The 14,217-nt window shown below is 46.1% G+C and overlaps 1 protein-coding gene and 2 long non-coding RNA genes across 11 annotated transcripts in view; 2 read left to right on the top strand and 1 right to left on the bottom strand.

The window, feature by feature from the left end:
* The window catches only part of LOC140655651 (uncharacterized), a 50,970-nt gene extending 47,251 nt beyond the window's left edge, over positions 1-3,719 (top strand). For all 3 annotated transcript variants that reach the window (XR_012043819.1, XR_012043818.1, XR_012043820.1), the window contains exons 5-6: positions 575-618; positions 2,812-3,719. This is a non-coding gene — a long non-coding RNA (uncharacterized lncRNA). The remainder of the gene's footprint in view (positions 1-574; positions 619-2,811) is intronic.
* Positions 3,720-6,006: 2,287 nt separating this feature from the next.
* Positions 6,007-14,217, top strand: part of SYNM (synemin) — a 34,721-nt gene continuing 26,510 nt past the window's right edge. For 4 of the 5 annotated variants that reach the window (XR_012043878.1, XR_012043879.1, XR_012043880.1 and 1 more), the window contains exons 1-2: positions 6,007-6,898; positions 13,132-13,256. Coding sequence is in view for 1 of the 5 variants with exons in the window: in XM_072870801.1 (XP_072726902.1) it covers positions 6,113-6,898; positions 13,132-13,256 (911 nt within the window). In the remaining 4 variants the exon portion in view is untranslated. Of the gene's footprint in view, positions 6,899-13,131; positions 13,257-14,217 lie in introns of those variants that run through there. The other variant, XM_072870802.1, reaches the window with a different exon arrangement.
* The window catches only part of LOC140655833 (uncharacterized), a 47,226-nt gene continuing 41,104 nt past the window's right edge, over positions 8,096-14,217 (bottom strand). For all 3 annotated transcript variants that reach the window (XR_012043882.1, XR_012043881.1, XR_012043883.1), the window contains one exon: positions 8,096-11,335. This is a non-coding gene — a long non-coding RNA (uncharacterized lncRNA). The remainder of the gene's footprint in view (positions 11,336-14,217) is intronic.

Below are 14,217 nucleotides of genomic sequence, written 5' to 3'. Positions count from 1 at the left end.
GAAATAACCCTTATTTACAAGAAAGTTCTATTGCTAAGCTGAGATGTAAAATAAAAGCAGTAGATATTACTCATAATGCACTAGAAAAGTTGATTCCATACGAGGGCTTTTTTTAAACTTCTAAAAGCAGCAATTTCAGGTTAGAAATCAGGGAGAAAATCTTGGACCCATCGAAGTCAGCACGACCAATTTCCTCACCTGTGTTATGAAGAACATTTTAGCTTATGAAAGCCCAGCAGATTTTTTGATCTAATTTATTCTCCATCATTTATTATAGTTGATTACTTTCTGTACGTTTCAGTTGGACAGTGCAAGCAGATCGGTGTCTTTTCTGCTCCGAGTTAATTTAACCATACCATTCCTGTGCCCAAGAACAGTCAAGACAACTACACATTCATTCAATTTCTAAAACAACAACCAAAAAACCCCCCAAAACAAAACAAAAAAAGTGCAGCAAGACCAAATGGCCCTTAATCCTAGCCCCACACTAGTGATATTGATTCTCTATGTCCTTGTTTCTTTTCTAAGCGACCAAAATTGGGGATGTTAAATTATCTTGTGTTGTTCCTTCAAGCAGGGAAATGTTGACATTCAGAAGGAAACCACTCTCTATTTCAAGTAAGTCACAAACTGTATCTTGGATATTTGGTTAAACAGGGTATAGCACTTATTTACACTTGGGTATTACACTGGGGTATTGAAGGGTATTAGGGAATTAAATATTACAGAATTAAAACAGAATAACATAAGCTGTGGCGCTTGTTCCTGGACATACTTCTGTACACGTGTTCCTCCAGACTATGAAAAAACAGGTACAAAATAGAATCACAGGTCCAATGATAGATCAGATTTTGAATCTTCCAAGACATTTCCACAGAGCAATTCTACAAGGTGTATAGTACACCCCAGCACAGCCCTACGCAAGTGTAATGTGAACTCCCTGGTTATTGCACCACGAAGCACATCTCTACCTGCCATTCTCTCACTAGCTCTGTAAGAGTAGTGCCTGCTAAGATTTGAATTCAGGCTGCAGGGAGTTATGATCGTCCTCCGTGACATAGATCTGATAGTCATCGTCTTTATTGTCTGCCCTGAACTGTTGTGCTACATATTAAGAGCAGCTGTAATGTCCTGAAAGGGGCCTGGGACATGAAGACCATATCAGGATCACTCATCTGCCCCACAGAAAAGTTTTAAATCTTGATTAATTAATATCTGGGCAGAGTTCTTCAGCATTTTGGGCAGCATGCCCCACAGAAACCATCTTACAACAGTCAGGAGTCATCTGCCCAAGCAGCCTACAGCTCTCAAAGAGCTTCAAAAGTTTGTGGGAATGCTACACACTTGCTAAAATACTTTTTTTTCCTCCAAAGCTTCATAGCTCCATCCTATGCTATCAAGAGCAAAGAAGTATAAATACTGTGGACAGAGTTAGTTATTGCAACACCACCACCATTTTAGCCTTGTGGAATTACCCATCTTTGCTCCTTCCCTCTTTCTTTACATTCAAGTACAAGAGCAGAGGCATTGTATTAGGAAAACTTAGATTCTGTTTTAATTTAGTTAGCACAGGAATGAACCCAGAAGACATGCAATGTTGTCAATTACGTAGCAGATACGTTACATAGTAGATACCTCATGTGTCCAACCAAATGTGCAATATAACACACCTTTTTGAAGCATCTAAGTAATATATTTTTATCATTTTTGCATTACGCTGCAACCAGATTCTCATGTTAAGAAAACAAGGAAATACTAAAATCTGTGTGGTTTGGTTGGAGAGTGTTTGCAACCTCAGACAAGTGAGCAAAAATTATGTAAAGGCCCAGGCATAAAGTTCTTCTGAGTAAAACACACCATCTAGAGGTGGACACCACTTCTGCAAGTGCTCTTCAAAAAAACTGCAGGCAGAATCACTCTCAGAAAAGAAGAAAACTCACCTCGATAGAGGCAACAAAAATACCTTAATCAGACCCTTTGCATTCTTTGAAATAAATATTTCTGAGGGAATTTCTAAAAAAGGCACTTCTGTACCAAGTCAAATAAGGCTCCTGTTTTCAAAGGCCTTTCAAAAAAGAAAATCAGGTTACTGCTCGTGTTTCTAACACACAAAGGTCACAGAAGGAAGGTGCTTACTCTCAGGGGCTGTGGCATGTATGGACAGCACAAACGCCTCTGCAAATAGACTCTTGCTCTCAGGTTATATACCTGCAAAGATTTGTCCAAAGGGGTGCAAATATGACAGGATGGCATATAGGAAATTGATCTTCCTAGGTACCTCTTGCAGAAGAAATCCATAAACTGTAAAACTCCCGCTGAAGTCAGCAAGGACAGTGGGGACACTGCAGGGACTGTGGGAGAAGCAAAGCATCCCCCTGGTCTGGAAGCAGAGAGAGGATCCTCAGTTTCAGCCCCTGGAGAAACATTCCCTCCCCTGGTGACATTTTGGCCAGTTTTTGAGGGTTTCCAAGCTTTGTAGAGCCCAGCAAAGGGGATGCAGACAGCTAAGTCCAGCTTTCCCCAGTATTGGGGAAGTATCTGATATTCATTGAAACAGTAAGTGGCTGGTGTTTGCTTTATTATATCTCTATTATAAATGCAAGGTAGCTGTGAAAGCCAAAAGGTGAAGATGGTAAATACTGCACTTCACAGTCCTTCCCCACCCACCATGGGGGAATATTCCTGCATTGATCTAATTGCAGGAACTGTCTGTAGACAAACATGTGTTTTGAAACTCCCGTATAAATAGGAACCACAACATCTTGCACTGTTTTAATAAACTATGTTTTCTTTGTGTCAATCTATCTCAAGAATGTCGGAATCAGGACATTTCCCCAGTGACAGCTTCATCCTTTAAACTCCACAGATGAGAGAGCATGCAGAACAATCTGTGCTGAAGCAGGATTAAGAGTTACCAGGGTGACACTTCGTAGTTTGTAGGATGCTGACAATGAGCCTCTCAAAAGCTCAAGACCGTCACTGGAGCTGAAGAGACCACAGAGACCCAATTTGCCTCTGCTATCACTGAAGTGGCAATGAAGACTGTAAATTCCCTCTGCCTCCCCGGATCTTTGCTACTATTGCCTGTGCATTACAGCTGACTTCCTAGGGGCAGGATGTGGCCCGTGGCACCAGAGATTTACCTTGGGAAGAAGAATGCTCCACACCATTGCTCGTCTTGGTTGTGCCAAAGGTCTGCTGCTTCACTTTCTCCTTCTTCAGGCTCTCCTGCAGCCATCTTCAATGTCAGTGACAGCACAAAGTTGCGGTTCCACCTCGCTTCTTCCCACAAAGAAAGAGAAATAGCTGTGGCAGCAGAAGCCTCTGGGTGTTTTTCATTTGCCCATCATTGGTAGAGTGCATCAGGTTTCTTTCCCTTTTTCTGCAGATGCAAATTAATTCACTAAAGTCTTCAGGAAGAAGGACTCCAATGACTCATTTGCGTCTCCACATACCTGCATTGGTCAGGGGGTTCTCAGTGGGCTACCGAGTGTTGGAACCCAGTTAACAAAACTTCAAGATCTGTTTCAGAAACCGCTTGCCCAAACGTTGCCCATTTCAGGCGTTCCCTGTCCTAGACCACAAATTCCTTGCCCAATTGCAGGAATAAACTACAGGCTGCTTAGCAGACATCAGCACATACAACTTTGATGGAGAAGTAGATCCCCCAGCCTGGAAAGCTATTTGACATCTAGAGAGAGGTTTATGGTGTTTTTTCAAGCGAGATAAAAGCAGAGGTTCGGTATCTACTGTGTTTTCAACAATGAAATCATAAAAATTTATGAATACAATTGCAGCAAAAAATTAGTCAAATTGTCAGTAAGAAAAGACAAGCAACTGCTAGCTTGACATTTGGCAGGACGTTCACAGTGAACCCCAGAGAGTTTGTTTAAAGCAGCCACCCTGCTCCTGCCACTGCAGCAGCGTTGCTCTGTGCAGTACGCTGGTTGTCTGTGTGCTCTTGGGGTTTTTTAGGACAACAGTGACATCAGAGGTAGAAAAAGCCTCATAAACCACAGGAACTTACCTCTTCCCAGAAGCATAGTGGTTTCCCTCATAAAAGAACAGCAGGTGTTAGCGTGACACCAAGGGACTTGATTTTGACCACAAAGCCAAGAAAAAGCAAGTGTCTTCAGTAAATCTCAGCTTCTCAGTGACCTCTGATGGAGCAAATCTGCCAAGGCTAAATTGGCTGACTTCTAGGCCAAAGCCAATGATTTATCTGTGTTGGTTGGGCTCAAATCCTGGAGACTTTATTGAGATTAGAAGGCAACTTACTCAGCGGAGAGCAAAGAAACAGGCAAAATTTGGCCATTCTGACAGCAGGGAGATGCAGTGCTGAGGTGAAAGGCTTTGGGAAGGGTGGGACAGAGCAGAGAAGGGGGTGCAGTGCCCAGAGCAGATTGGTGTGGTAGAGCTGTGCCCTGATCTCAGCTTTGCAGGGCTTGTGCCAAATTCCATTCCTTTCCCTGTGTGAGCTTTTGTTAGGAGCAGTCCTGAGGAGTAAATGCAGGGGTGGGAGCTGTGCAGAGCTGGCTGCCTTATGCGAAGCAGCAAATCTCTGCAAAACTCCCAAGGCTGCAGCACTGGGTGAAATTTAAATGTGTGTGTGTGAGTGTCTGAGAGAGAGAGGGGGAGAAAGAATGCCTGGGGAGATGAAAAAGGTTGAAATGAGTCACTCCTCGTCTTTTTGTCTAATTTGGTAGCTAATACATGGTGTGATGCTTCACTGCCTGCTTGCTGAGCAGCGCGTGCAGAGCCAGTTCCAGTGCAGTCAATGAAAGGGCTTCTCTGGATCCAGCCCATATATGGTGCAAAATAAAGCAGAGGAGAATCGGGCACAGGGACGCGCTGGCTGCAGGCACTTCTGCCGTGCATTAAGCCCGGGAGGTGGGATGCTTTTCTGTTGTGCAAAGATTTTATGACTTGTGACACAAGCTCAAAAGTGGAGGCATTTCAGTGGCTTCCTCAACTTAAACGTGGCGTTCTAAAATGGCATTTGACATTTTATATTAACTTAAGGCCAGCCACGGTACAGTAACAGCAGCCGATGGATCACAAACCGAATAAATACCTCCTGGGGAAGAGAGTTCCCACAGCAGTGATGGAAAAGCAGGGTGAGCCTTAGCCGGTACGGCCCCACACCAGGGGAGGGGAGGACAAGGATGTGGTGGAAGGGGTTTGGCGAGAGCGGTGCTGGGCGCTCCCTAAGCGGGGCCTTGCTTCGTAACCGGGGCTTTGGTCCCTGACCAGGGCCTTGCTCCCTGACTGGGGCTTTGCACCCTGAGCCCAGCCTTGCTCCCTAACTGGGGCTTCACGCCCTGAGCGGGGCCTTGCTTCCTAACCAGGGCTTCGCTCCCTGAGCGGGGCCTTGCTCTCTGAGCAGGACTTCGCTCCCTAAGCGGGGCTTCAGTCCCTGACCGGGGCCTCACTCCCTGAGCAGGACTTCGCTCCCTGACCAGGGCCTTGCTCCCTGAGTGGGACTTCGCTCTGTAACTGGGCCTTTGGTCCCTAAGCGGGGCCTTGCTTCCTAAGCGGGGCCTCGCTCCCTGAACGGGGCTTCGCTCCCTGAACGGGGCCTTGCTTCCTAACCGGGGCCTTGCTCCCTGAGCGGGGCCTTGCCCTCTGAGCAGGACTTTGCTCCCTAAGCGGGGCTTCAGTCCCTGACCGGGGCCTCGCTTCCTAACCGGGGCCTCGCTCCCTCAGCGGGACTTCGCTCCCTGAGCGGGGCCTTGCTCCCTGAGCGGGACTTTGCTCCCTAACCGGGGCTTCGCTCCCTGACCGGGGCCTTGCTCCCTGACCGGGGCTTCGCTCCCTGAGCGGGGCCTTGCTCCCTAACCGGGGCCTCGCGTCCTGACCGCGGCTCCGCGCCCTGACCGGGGCTCCGGCTTCCCCCGCGGAGCAACTTGGCGAGAGACGCCAAGAGCCCGGCAGGTGGCGCCGCAGGGCAGCGGCGCGGGCGCGGGGGCGGGGCCTGGCGGGGCGGGGCGGGCGGCAACAGCGCCCCGCGGGCGGCGGCGGGAGCGGCGCCCAGAGCCCCGCGGCGAGCGGGAGCTGCGCAGCGCCGGCAGCCCGGGGACCACCGCGGCCCCGACCCCGCGTCCTGGGCAAGATGTGGCGGCGCTGGGAAGCGGGATGGGACGAGAAGAGGGAGCTGCAGGAGCTCAACTCCCGGCTGCGGGTCTTCGTGTCCCGCGTGCGGGAGCTGGAGGAGGAGAACCGCTTTCTGGCGCGGGAGCTGGCGGAGCTGCGGGAGCAGGAGCTGATCGGGCTCCGGGTGCCCGAGCAGGAGCTGGCCTGGCTGCGGATGCAGCTGGAGGAGCTGAGTCGGGCGAAGCTGGAAGCGGAGCTGGAGCGGGACGGGCTGCGGCGGGAGCTGGAGCAGCTGCAGCTGCTGGGCGCCGAGGTGCTGGCCATGCGGCGCCGCCTGGAGCCCGAGCTGGCCGGGCAGCGGGAGCTGCTGGAGCGGCTGCGGGGCGAGTGCGTCGCGCTGGAGGAGCTGCTGCTGCAGCTGCGGGCCGAGCACGGGCACCTCGCGGAGCGGCAGCGGCGGGAGGCGGTGGAGATGCGGGAGCTGCGGATGGACCTGGCCGCCTTGCCGCCCCCCTTGGCCGGGCTGAGCCTGGAGGAGCTGGAGGAGACCTACGAGATGCTGCTCAGCCAGAGCTGCCGGGAGACCCTGCTGCGCTACCAGGAGCAGATCCAGGTGCTGCAGGAGCAGGAGGCGCAGCGGAGCCGGGAGAGCCTGCAGCTCCTGAGGGAGGAGAGCCGGCAGTGCCGCCAGCACCTGGAGGACCTCCACCGCCAGGGCCAGGAGCTGTGCGGGCTCCGGGAGCGGCTGGAGCAGGAGCTGCTCGCCTTGCAGGACCGCCACGGCGCCGAGGTGGAGGAGTACCAGGTGCGTGGCAGTGCCCCGCCGCCGCGTCGGGTCGGCCCCGGCCGCTGTCCCCCTGGTCCCGGGCCGCTCCCAGCCCGGGGGGTCCCGGAGGCTTCGCCGGGACTCTCCAGCCGTGCCGCTTCCTTCCCGCCCTCTGGTGCTTGTTTTGGTGTTCCTCTGAGCCTCCTTCCGCCCTCCCACTCCCTTTTCCCCTTCAGTTCCGGCCCGTCGTGAGATGCGAGCCCGGTTTCCCGTGACCCCGGCACTCCGCTCCCGTCGACTAACTCCCATCCCTCCCGCTCCCTCTGCCGCGGGAAGGGCCTAAACCCCTCTGAAAGCTCCCGCTGACTGCGTGAGCCGGGGCTTCCTCGCCCCGCTTTGCCTCTCTGCAGTAGGATTTCCCCAGGCTGGAAGAGGAGGTGGCCCAGCAAGAGCTTGTTGCTGCTGAGCCCTTCTCTAGGGGGAGCAGGGAGTCCCTTTGAGACCCACTGCTCTGTTTGGGGAGAGCTGGGTGCGAAGGGTGGGGATCAAAAGGGAGACTGTGACCCTGAGGACATCTTCCTGGTGACAGGTGCTCCCTTCCCAACCGGCCCTCGGCAAGTACCCAAGAGCATGGAGCTGGCGCGCAGGCTTGCCAGGGCTCCTGCTTGGCTTGGCATGAGCACATGGGACACGGAGGAGTCCCTGGGAGCAGATGAACCGAGTCCCCGTGCGGTGGGACACAAAGCTTCCCTTCTAGCCTGAGGCTTGAGGTTGACCTGTCGTGATCAGAGAAATGATGTGAATTTTCTTCTTGCATTACACACGCTGCTGTGCAGCCCGAGCCTAGAGAAAAGCTTGTGGGCCCCAGCGTAGTTAAGGAAACTTTTAGTTATTTAAAGGCAGGAGGACTCATTCCTGTGCTACAGGCCGTGAGCAGAGTGGGAATATTTTGAAATAAAACTTTAACGATGTAGGTGACTGGTATCTGTTCGAGGTGGATGTTTGGTGGTGTTAAACAGAGGGTTATAGCATCCGTAGCTGAGAATTTGCTTGCTGTCAGAATAATGTTTGGTATAACGATGTATAATCGCCCTGCGCGTGTGAACAGATCAGCAAATGCTGAAACAGCAAAATACAGTTCATCAAATTTAGAGTGGAGAGCACGTATTAGATCATTCAGACCATCCATCGATTTCCTGAGGGCAACATTTCTTTTGTTCGTTGTTAGACCTTTTATTAACATTCTGCTGGAGCTCAGTGTTTGTCTGAACCCCGTGTGCTAATGATCATGCTGTCTCCAACAACCGTGGTAGATTATGGAGATGCTGGCAATTGGGAAAGGACTGGGACCTGTTGCTGTGTGTCTGGTTTTTGTACGTGGCTAGATTGTTTGCAAGTTGCATAGTTTGCAGATGCTGTGAACTGAGGCAGATTAGGTATGTAAGAAGTAATCAGAAAGGCTTTTAACTTTCAAATAAATTTTATTTTCATTTTTGACACAACAATTAATTCTTCCGGTCATGTATGCAACATTTCCAAAGCTTTAGAAGAAGATGTTCTACGTAAATCCCTCATTAATTAAGTCTATCCATCAGTCAAAGACAGGTGAAAATGTAAAGAAGAAACCCCCCCCCCCTTTTTTCCCTGTTTTTTAAGGTGTATAAGTTTATATAAATGTACATAAGCCTACTAATATTTAAAGTTACTTTGATTTCCAAAATATGTCCTCCTTGCTGCTTATATTTGTTATTAGGGATTTATAATGAAAATTTCATTGATCTTCAATTGTCATTGCTCAAATTGAAAACCTTTAAGTATGATGATATTTTAGTAAGAGCATTTTGTATAGCTCACTGTCCATGCTACAAGTGTTTCTTCTAAAGCCCATTAGAACAGGTGTGTTCAGATACCTAACTCTTTCTTTCAACTCGGCAAGGTGTTTTTATACCAGTGTGTTCTCTATCTGGTTGTATTTTTAAAGAATTTTATTCAGAAGAGCAAGGGGAGACAGAGCAACCCGATGTAGAAGTCAGATAATCAAAATCAATGCGTGCCCTCGAATTGGCCTGATTCCGTACTCAACCATGGATTGTTATTTTGATACCAAGATAACAAACTTCGGTTTTACTCTCACGAGCATTTGGCGTGCTTTGGATTTTCCAGGAACAATAGCTTCAAATCTTAGTAATACAAGAAGAAGAAGAAAGTACTTAGATAGCCAACCTGAAAACATGTGGGCTGTCTTATCTTTGAATGTATATCTAGATAATATTTAAATTCTGGTGAAAATGATATCATAAAGTTTATCACTTCTGAATAGTTTTGTATTTAAAATGTTTGGTTTCTCATGAGAAAGGCCTTTTCCAGTAGCCAGTCTACTGTACAGGATAAATAAAATATCTTTGCTCACATCCAGGAAGGAAAATTATAGAATTTGTAGAAGCAGCTGTTTCAAGTTTTGTTCTTGTGATCAAAGCTTTTTTTTTCCCCCTCCCTCGTTTCTTTTATTGGTGAAAGTATGTTCAGCATGGATTTTAAACTACTCTCTAAAGAGCATCTATTCCATGCTTATTTATTTTAAAGTGTCACATAGAAATGATACGTATGTGCAGATTTAAGTCAAGTGATTATTGTTCATTGCAGCTGCAATGGCAATTAGATTTACTCATATTTTCCATATATCATGCAGTCGCCTTATATGTCCATCTTTGCTTCCTGCACTGTCCTTACCCTCACTAAAGCTTTCAGCAATGTTAAATAGAAATATGTATTTGGAATTATAATTTAGCTGAACCAGGCAAGCTGTAAATCATCCATTGTTTGGAAAATTTTCACTGGTCCTGGGTGGTAGAGGGATGAACTCAGCAGGTCTCTTGCTTCCATAATTTTAGCTGTGTGCTGTGACAATACTTATGCAAAAACTCTCAGTGATTTGAGAAAGTCCTGTATTTTTTGGATGTAAAAATGGCCATGGCTCATCCTGCTGCTTTGAAAAGAGGCAGAAATTTTTCACTAATACGGTGAGTTTAGGATCGGTTCCTGCATCAGTGCTGTGAGCTCCAGAGAAGGAGAAAACATCCTGTTAAATGAACATATAATATCAATGTCATGTGCATTTTTTTGCGTACCACTTTCTAGCCAACTAAGCACAGCGTGTCAGTTCCTCCCCTGCTGAGGCACTGAATGAGCTGGGATTGGTAAATAGTACCAGATGGAAAGGGCTGGAGCCTGGAAACCTCTCTTTATTCCCCAAGTAGGTGAAGCTTGGACAACCCAAGTAAATTCTTTTCCCCCTACTGCCCTTCTAAAATTTCCCACTGCTGCCTGGAAGGGAACGTCTGAAGGGTGAGAAAATCACTTCTGTTCAGTTACTCAGTTCTAGCAGGACATCAGCAGGATTTGGGGGGGCATGGGTTTGATGTGGTTGAGAGACACAATCTTTCCAAGAAGGTCCTGTGTGAAGCAAACACAGCTGCAACAAGACAGGTTACCTTTTGCAAAATGAAGTTCATCGGCTTGCCATCTTCTGAACTTTGCCAAAGTGGTTTATGTACTTTTTGGCATGCTTGGAAACAGGACTTAAGACCAATTGTCCTCTGCATTATGTTTAAGCATCAGTGACTGGAGGGCTAGACGACTGGCTATCTGCCATCCAGTCTATACAATGTCTGCTCCTGTTGGAATGAATTCCTTTGGAACTATTACACAGCTGGCTGAGTTATGTAGCCCCTTATGGTAATCATTAACTCAAACTTTTGGATCCCAAGTGCTCTCCAAATCCAGTGGGTAGAATCTAGGTGGCTTTTCAAACCCAGACTACGGAACTTGGGGGTGAGGGACTGAAGTTCCTGTGTCTCTAGATAGATGTGAATATCCCCAGGCTTTCAGAGCTCCACACACTTTGTAGTCCAGTGTACAGATTCCCTGTATAGATTCTTCTGGGACTGCAGCAAGACCTGTGCATTGTGAAGCTCTTTTTAACATTTGCGTGCACATGTATAGGTTAGTCTCTATATTTAATCGGGGAGGCAACAAACACCTGAATCACTTCATGTTTTGTATCAGAGTTGGTCCCCTTGGAGATCTAGTCTTTCTTGTCTTTTGTTCCTTTTGCTGACTCCTCTGGTTGTGTCAACACCCTGTCCATTCTTGCTTGATAGCCTTTTCCTTTTAAAAGCAGGGCCTGGCACTTTTCTTCCCTTCTCATCTTGGGATTTTCCATTGTGTCAGTTCTTGAACACGATTGTTGCCTCGGAGCCGCTAAAGGTCAGCGGTTCTGCTCGCTGCTGTGCATGACCATACAGGATGTTACCTCCACTGCAGTCTGGATGAGGCTGTTGGATGGTTGATAGTGCTTTTTCAGATATGGAGATAGGATTTTTCTTCTGCCATAAAAAGGGAGTTTTAGATACACTGAAGACTGTAGGCAAGGTTTGTCATGTCAAAGAAAACATCAGTGTAATCATTTAACAACAGCTGCAAATGCAAATGAAGAAACAGATTAACTTGTTATATAGAGAGATATACCCACATGTATATGAAGATACAGGCAGCTTCCTTCATAAAGGTTTCTTTTTACTTTCATTTAAGCAAAAAAAAAAAAAAAGACCGTTAATGTTTGAAATGCCAGCACTTTATATTCTTAGTTCTTAAACCTTACTTCTGCTTAGCATATCATACTGGCATTAACCAATCTGGGGAGTCCCCTGCTGTATCTTCATTTTTATGCTATTGCTCAAACTGTGATACTTGAACACTTGCTGCATATAGATTATGTATTTTGATTTTTTTAAAACTTGACTATCAGTGTCTTGATTTTCCAGTTTGTATCGCAAAGCATTTGTTAGGATGAAATCTAAAATATGCTGTCATGAATTCCTGTTTGGTGTTGTACACGTGTGAGATTTTGCTCTGTAAGTGGTAATTCAGTGTCCTTGCATAGTGCAGACTGATCTGAACAAAGCAGAATCAGGCCTTTGCAATTTAATTTCTGTCTTCCCAGCCCCCAGAACAAAGTGTAATCTATAGCATTTTGGTTAGCATCAATCTGTTGGCTGAGGAGGATTGATCTGGGTTAGTACATTCTATCCACAGCAAGGAAACCATTAAGAACTGCACTGAACAGCTAATACTGATACTTTTAGTTCTGAGTCTGTACTGAACAAGCTCCTCTCAATTATCAGGGGAGGGTTTATTTTCCGGAAGATGGCAATTTGCCCTTCTTGTGAGAGGTAACACCAGTGATTAAAGCACTTGTCTTCTGTGATGCTCTTTTCAAGAGCATGAGAGTCAGTTGTCTTGGTCTAAATCAAATCTTAATGTTCTGTTGCGTAAGTCTTTGTTGCTTTTTCTGTTGTGTACAGTTATGTGGTATTTAATCTTCCATTTAGTATTTCAGAGCATGTTCAAATTTAGATCATTTTGGACTTCAGTATTTTTCTGCTCATCAGTCCCTTTCTCCATTTCCAAAACTTGTTAAAGAAAGGTGGGCAGGCCTTACCTACTATCTCATCAGCGCTGCTGCTCTCAAGTCACTCGTGGGTGTCGTATAAACTACACTCCTCCTATACACACACACCCCCCTATGAAGGTACAAAGTTATGTTTAGTTATCAAGATGAAAATGAGCAATCCCTTGTATATCTTCTGAGTAGCAGGTAGGAGAAAGCTGGGTGGACTACGAAGCATGTGTCCAAATACTGTAGAAAACTTGGCTCGAAGGAACCGCTGGAGGTTCGTCCTTCACCTTCTAGGCACTATGAATATCTCCAAATGCTAGAATTAAAAAACTTATTTGGACCCACAGGTCTATGGAACTGAAAACACTGATAAAGAGAAATAGGCCAGGTTCTCATGGCAAAGCAATCACTGAAATTCCTGATCTCAAGTGTGATTTCAGCATGTACATCTATGCTCTTAAAATGACAAAATGAGTCACATTTAAGTCACATTTATAAAGGAGTGTATTTTCCTTGCTATGTATACTTGATAACTTTTGTACAGGGCATCTGAATGGGTTTTACTGAAATATTTAACTAGCTTACTAAGGCATAAAGTAAAATCTTAGCATAAAACTGCTTCAGTAACAATGTATTTCAGATTGTATATGGGGTGGTCGTAGAGCTGACTTGTTCTTGTTTTTGAAGTGATGGAACATATTGATTTATTGTTCTTTCAGGTTATTTTTTTTAATTAAAAGTTTTAAGTTATTAAGCATTCAAGTGTACAGATTTTTATGTTAGTTCAAAACTAAAAATCACTATTTCTGTTTAGAGGATAATTGACGCGCTAGAAGAAGAAAAGCAATTCCTGACCATGTCAATCACGGATTACCTGAAGGACTACCAAGAACTACTGCAGGTGAAAGCTGGCCTCATCCTTGAAATTGAAACCTACAGGTAAGAATTGTGGTCACACTCAGTTGTCTAATAGGAGGATAATTTAAATCCCTTTTTATAGATATGGGAGCCCCATTCATCCTCTTTCCAGCATTTAAAATACAGACAGCTGCTTTTGGAGTCTCAGATCAAGACTCCTTGTGTGTATTGCAGTTCGGTTAGAGTAGAGTGAATGGACCCCTAATATCAGTTTTTAGCTCACTGTGGGCTTGTTCTGTGACATGGGTCACCATGCCATTCTGTGCTTGACTGCTGTCTGTGAAAGGAAGATAACACCCCTTCAGAAGGCTGCTAATACATGTGAAGTTGTCCGAGATCTCAGGGAAAACTGTAAGAATAGTAAAATACCGTTATTCATTAGTAACACTGACAAGAATTACCAGTGGGCAGAGGTGACTGGAATTTGATCACTCAAGCAAAACTATCTCCAGTAGTAATTCATTCTGTTCCTCTGTCCCCAGAAAAACATGTTAGAGAAGCCAATATAATCCATAGGAATCCTATTAAGTTTGTACAAATATAGTGATAAGTAAGAAACCTTCTTAGTCCTGGTCAAGTTGATATCAAATTGATGTGAATTGTTGATGCAATATTTGATTACAAGCTGAGGAGCCAGTATCCCTAAATTGCAATCAATAAAACATGAGGTAGTGTAGTTGCCCTCTGTCAACTTATATGGCACATTTCATTGTTTAAATATGTTGATTGGTGTCCACCTGCAGCATCAATATAAGTAGTGAGTTCCCCATTCTTGTTTCAGTTGTAGGATAGTGGGAATATAACAGAAAAGTCTGATTAAATTGTGGCTTTCTCCATCCTTGGTTTGTTATGGAAACATGTTTGGATCAAGTGTGAGGTATCAGCAAACAACTTCTCTGCTAATAAATCTTCAGTACTGTATATCTCTCTAGCCACTTGGGAGCTGTGGGGTTGAAAGGCCAGAGTAATTCTCTGTCTGGAG

The sequence above is a fragment of the Ciconia boyciana genome, chromosome 8 (genome assembly GCF_034638445.1).
Source record: "Ciconia boyciana chromosome 8, ASM3463844v1, whole genome shotgun sequence".
NCBI lineage: Eukaryota > Metazoa > Chordata > Aves > Ciconiiformes > Ciconiidae > Ciconia > Ciconia boyciana.
This window is presented reverse-complemented; position numbering and strand designations above follow the sequence as displayed.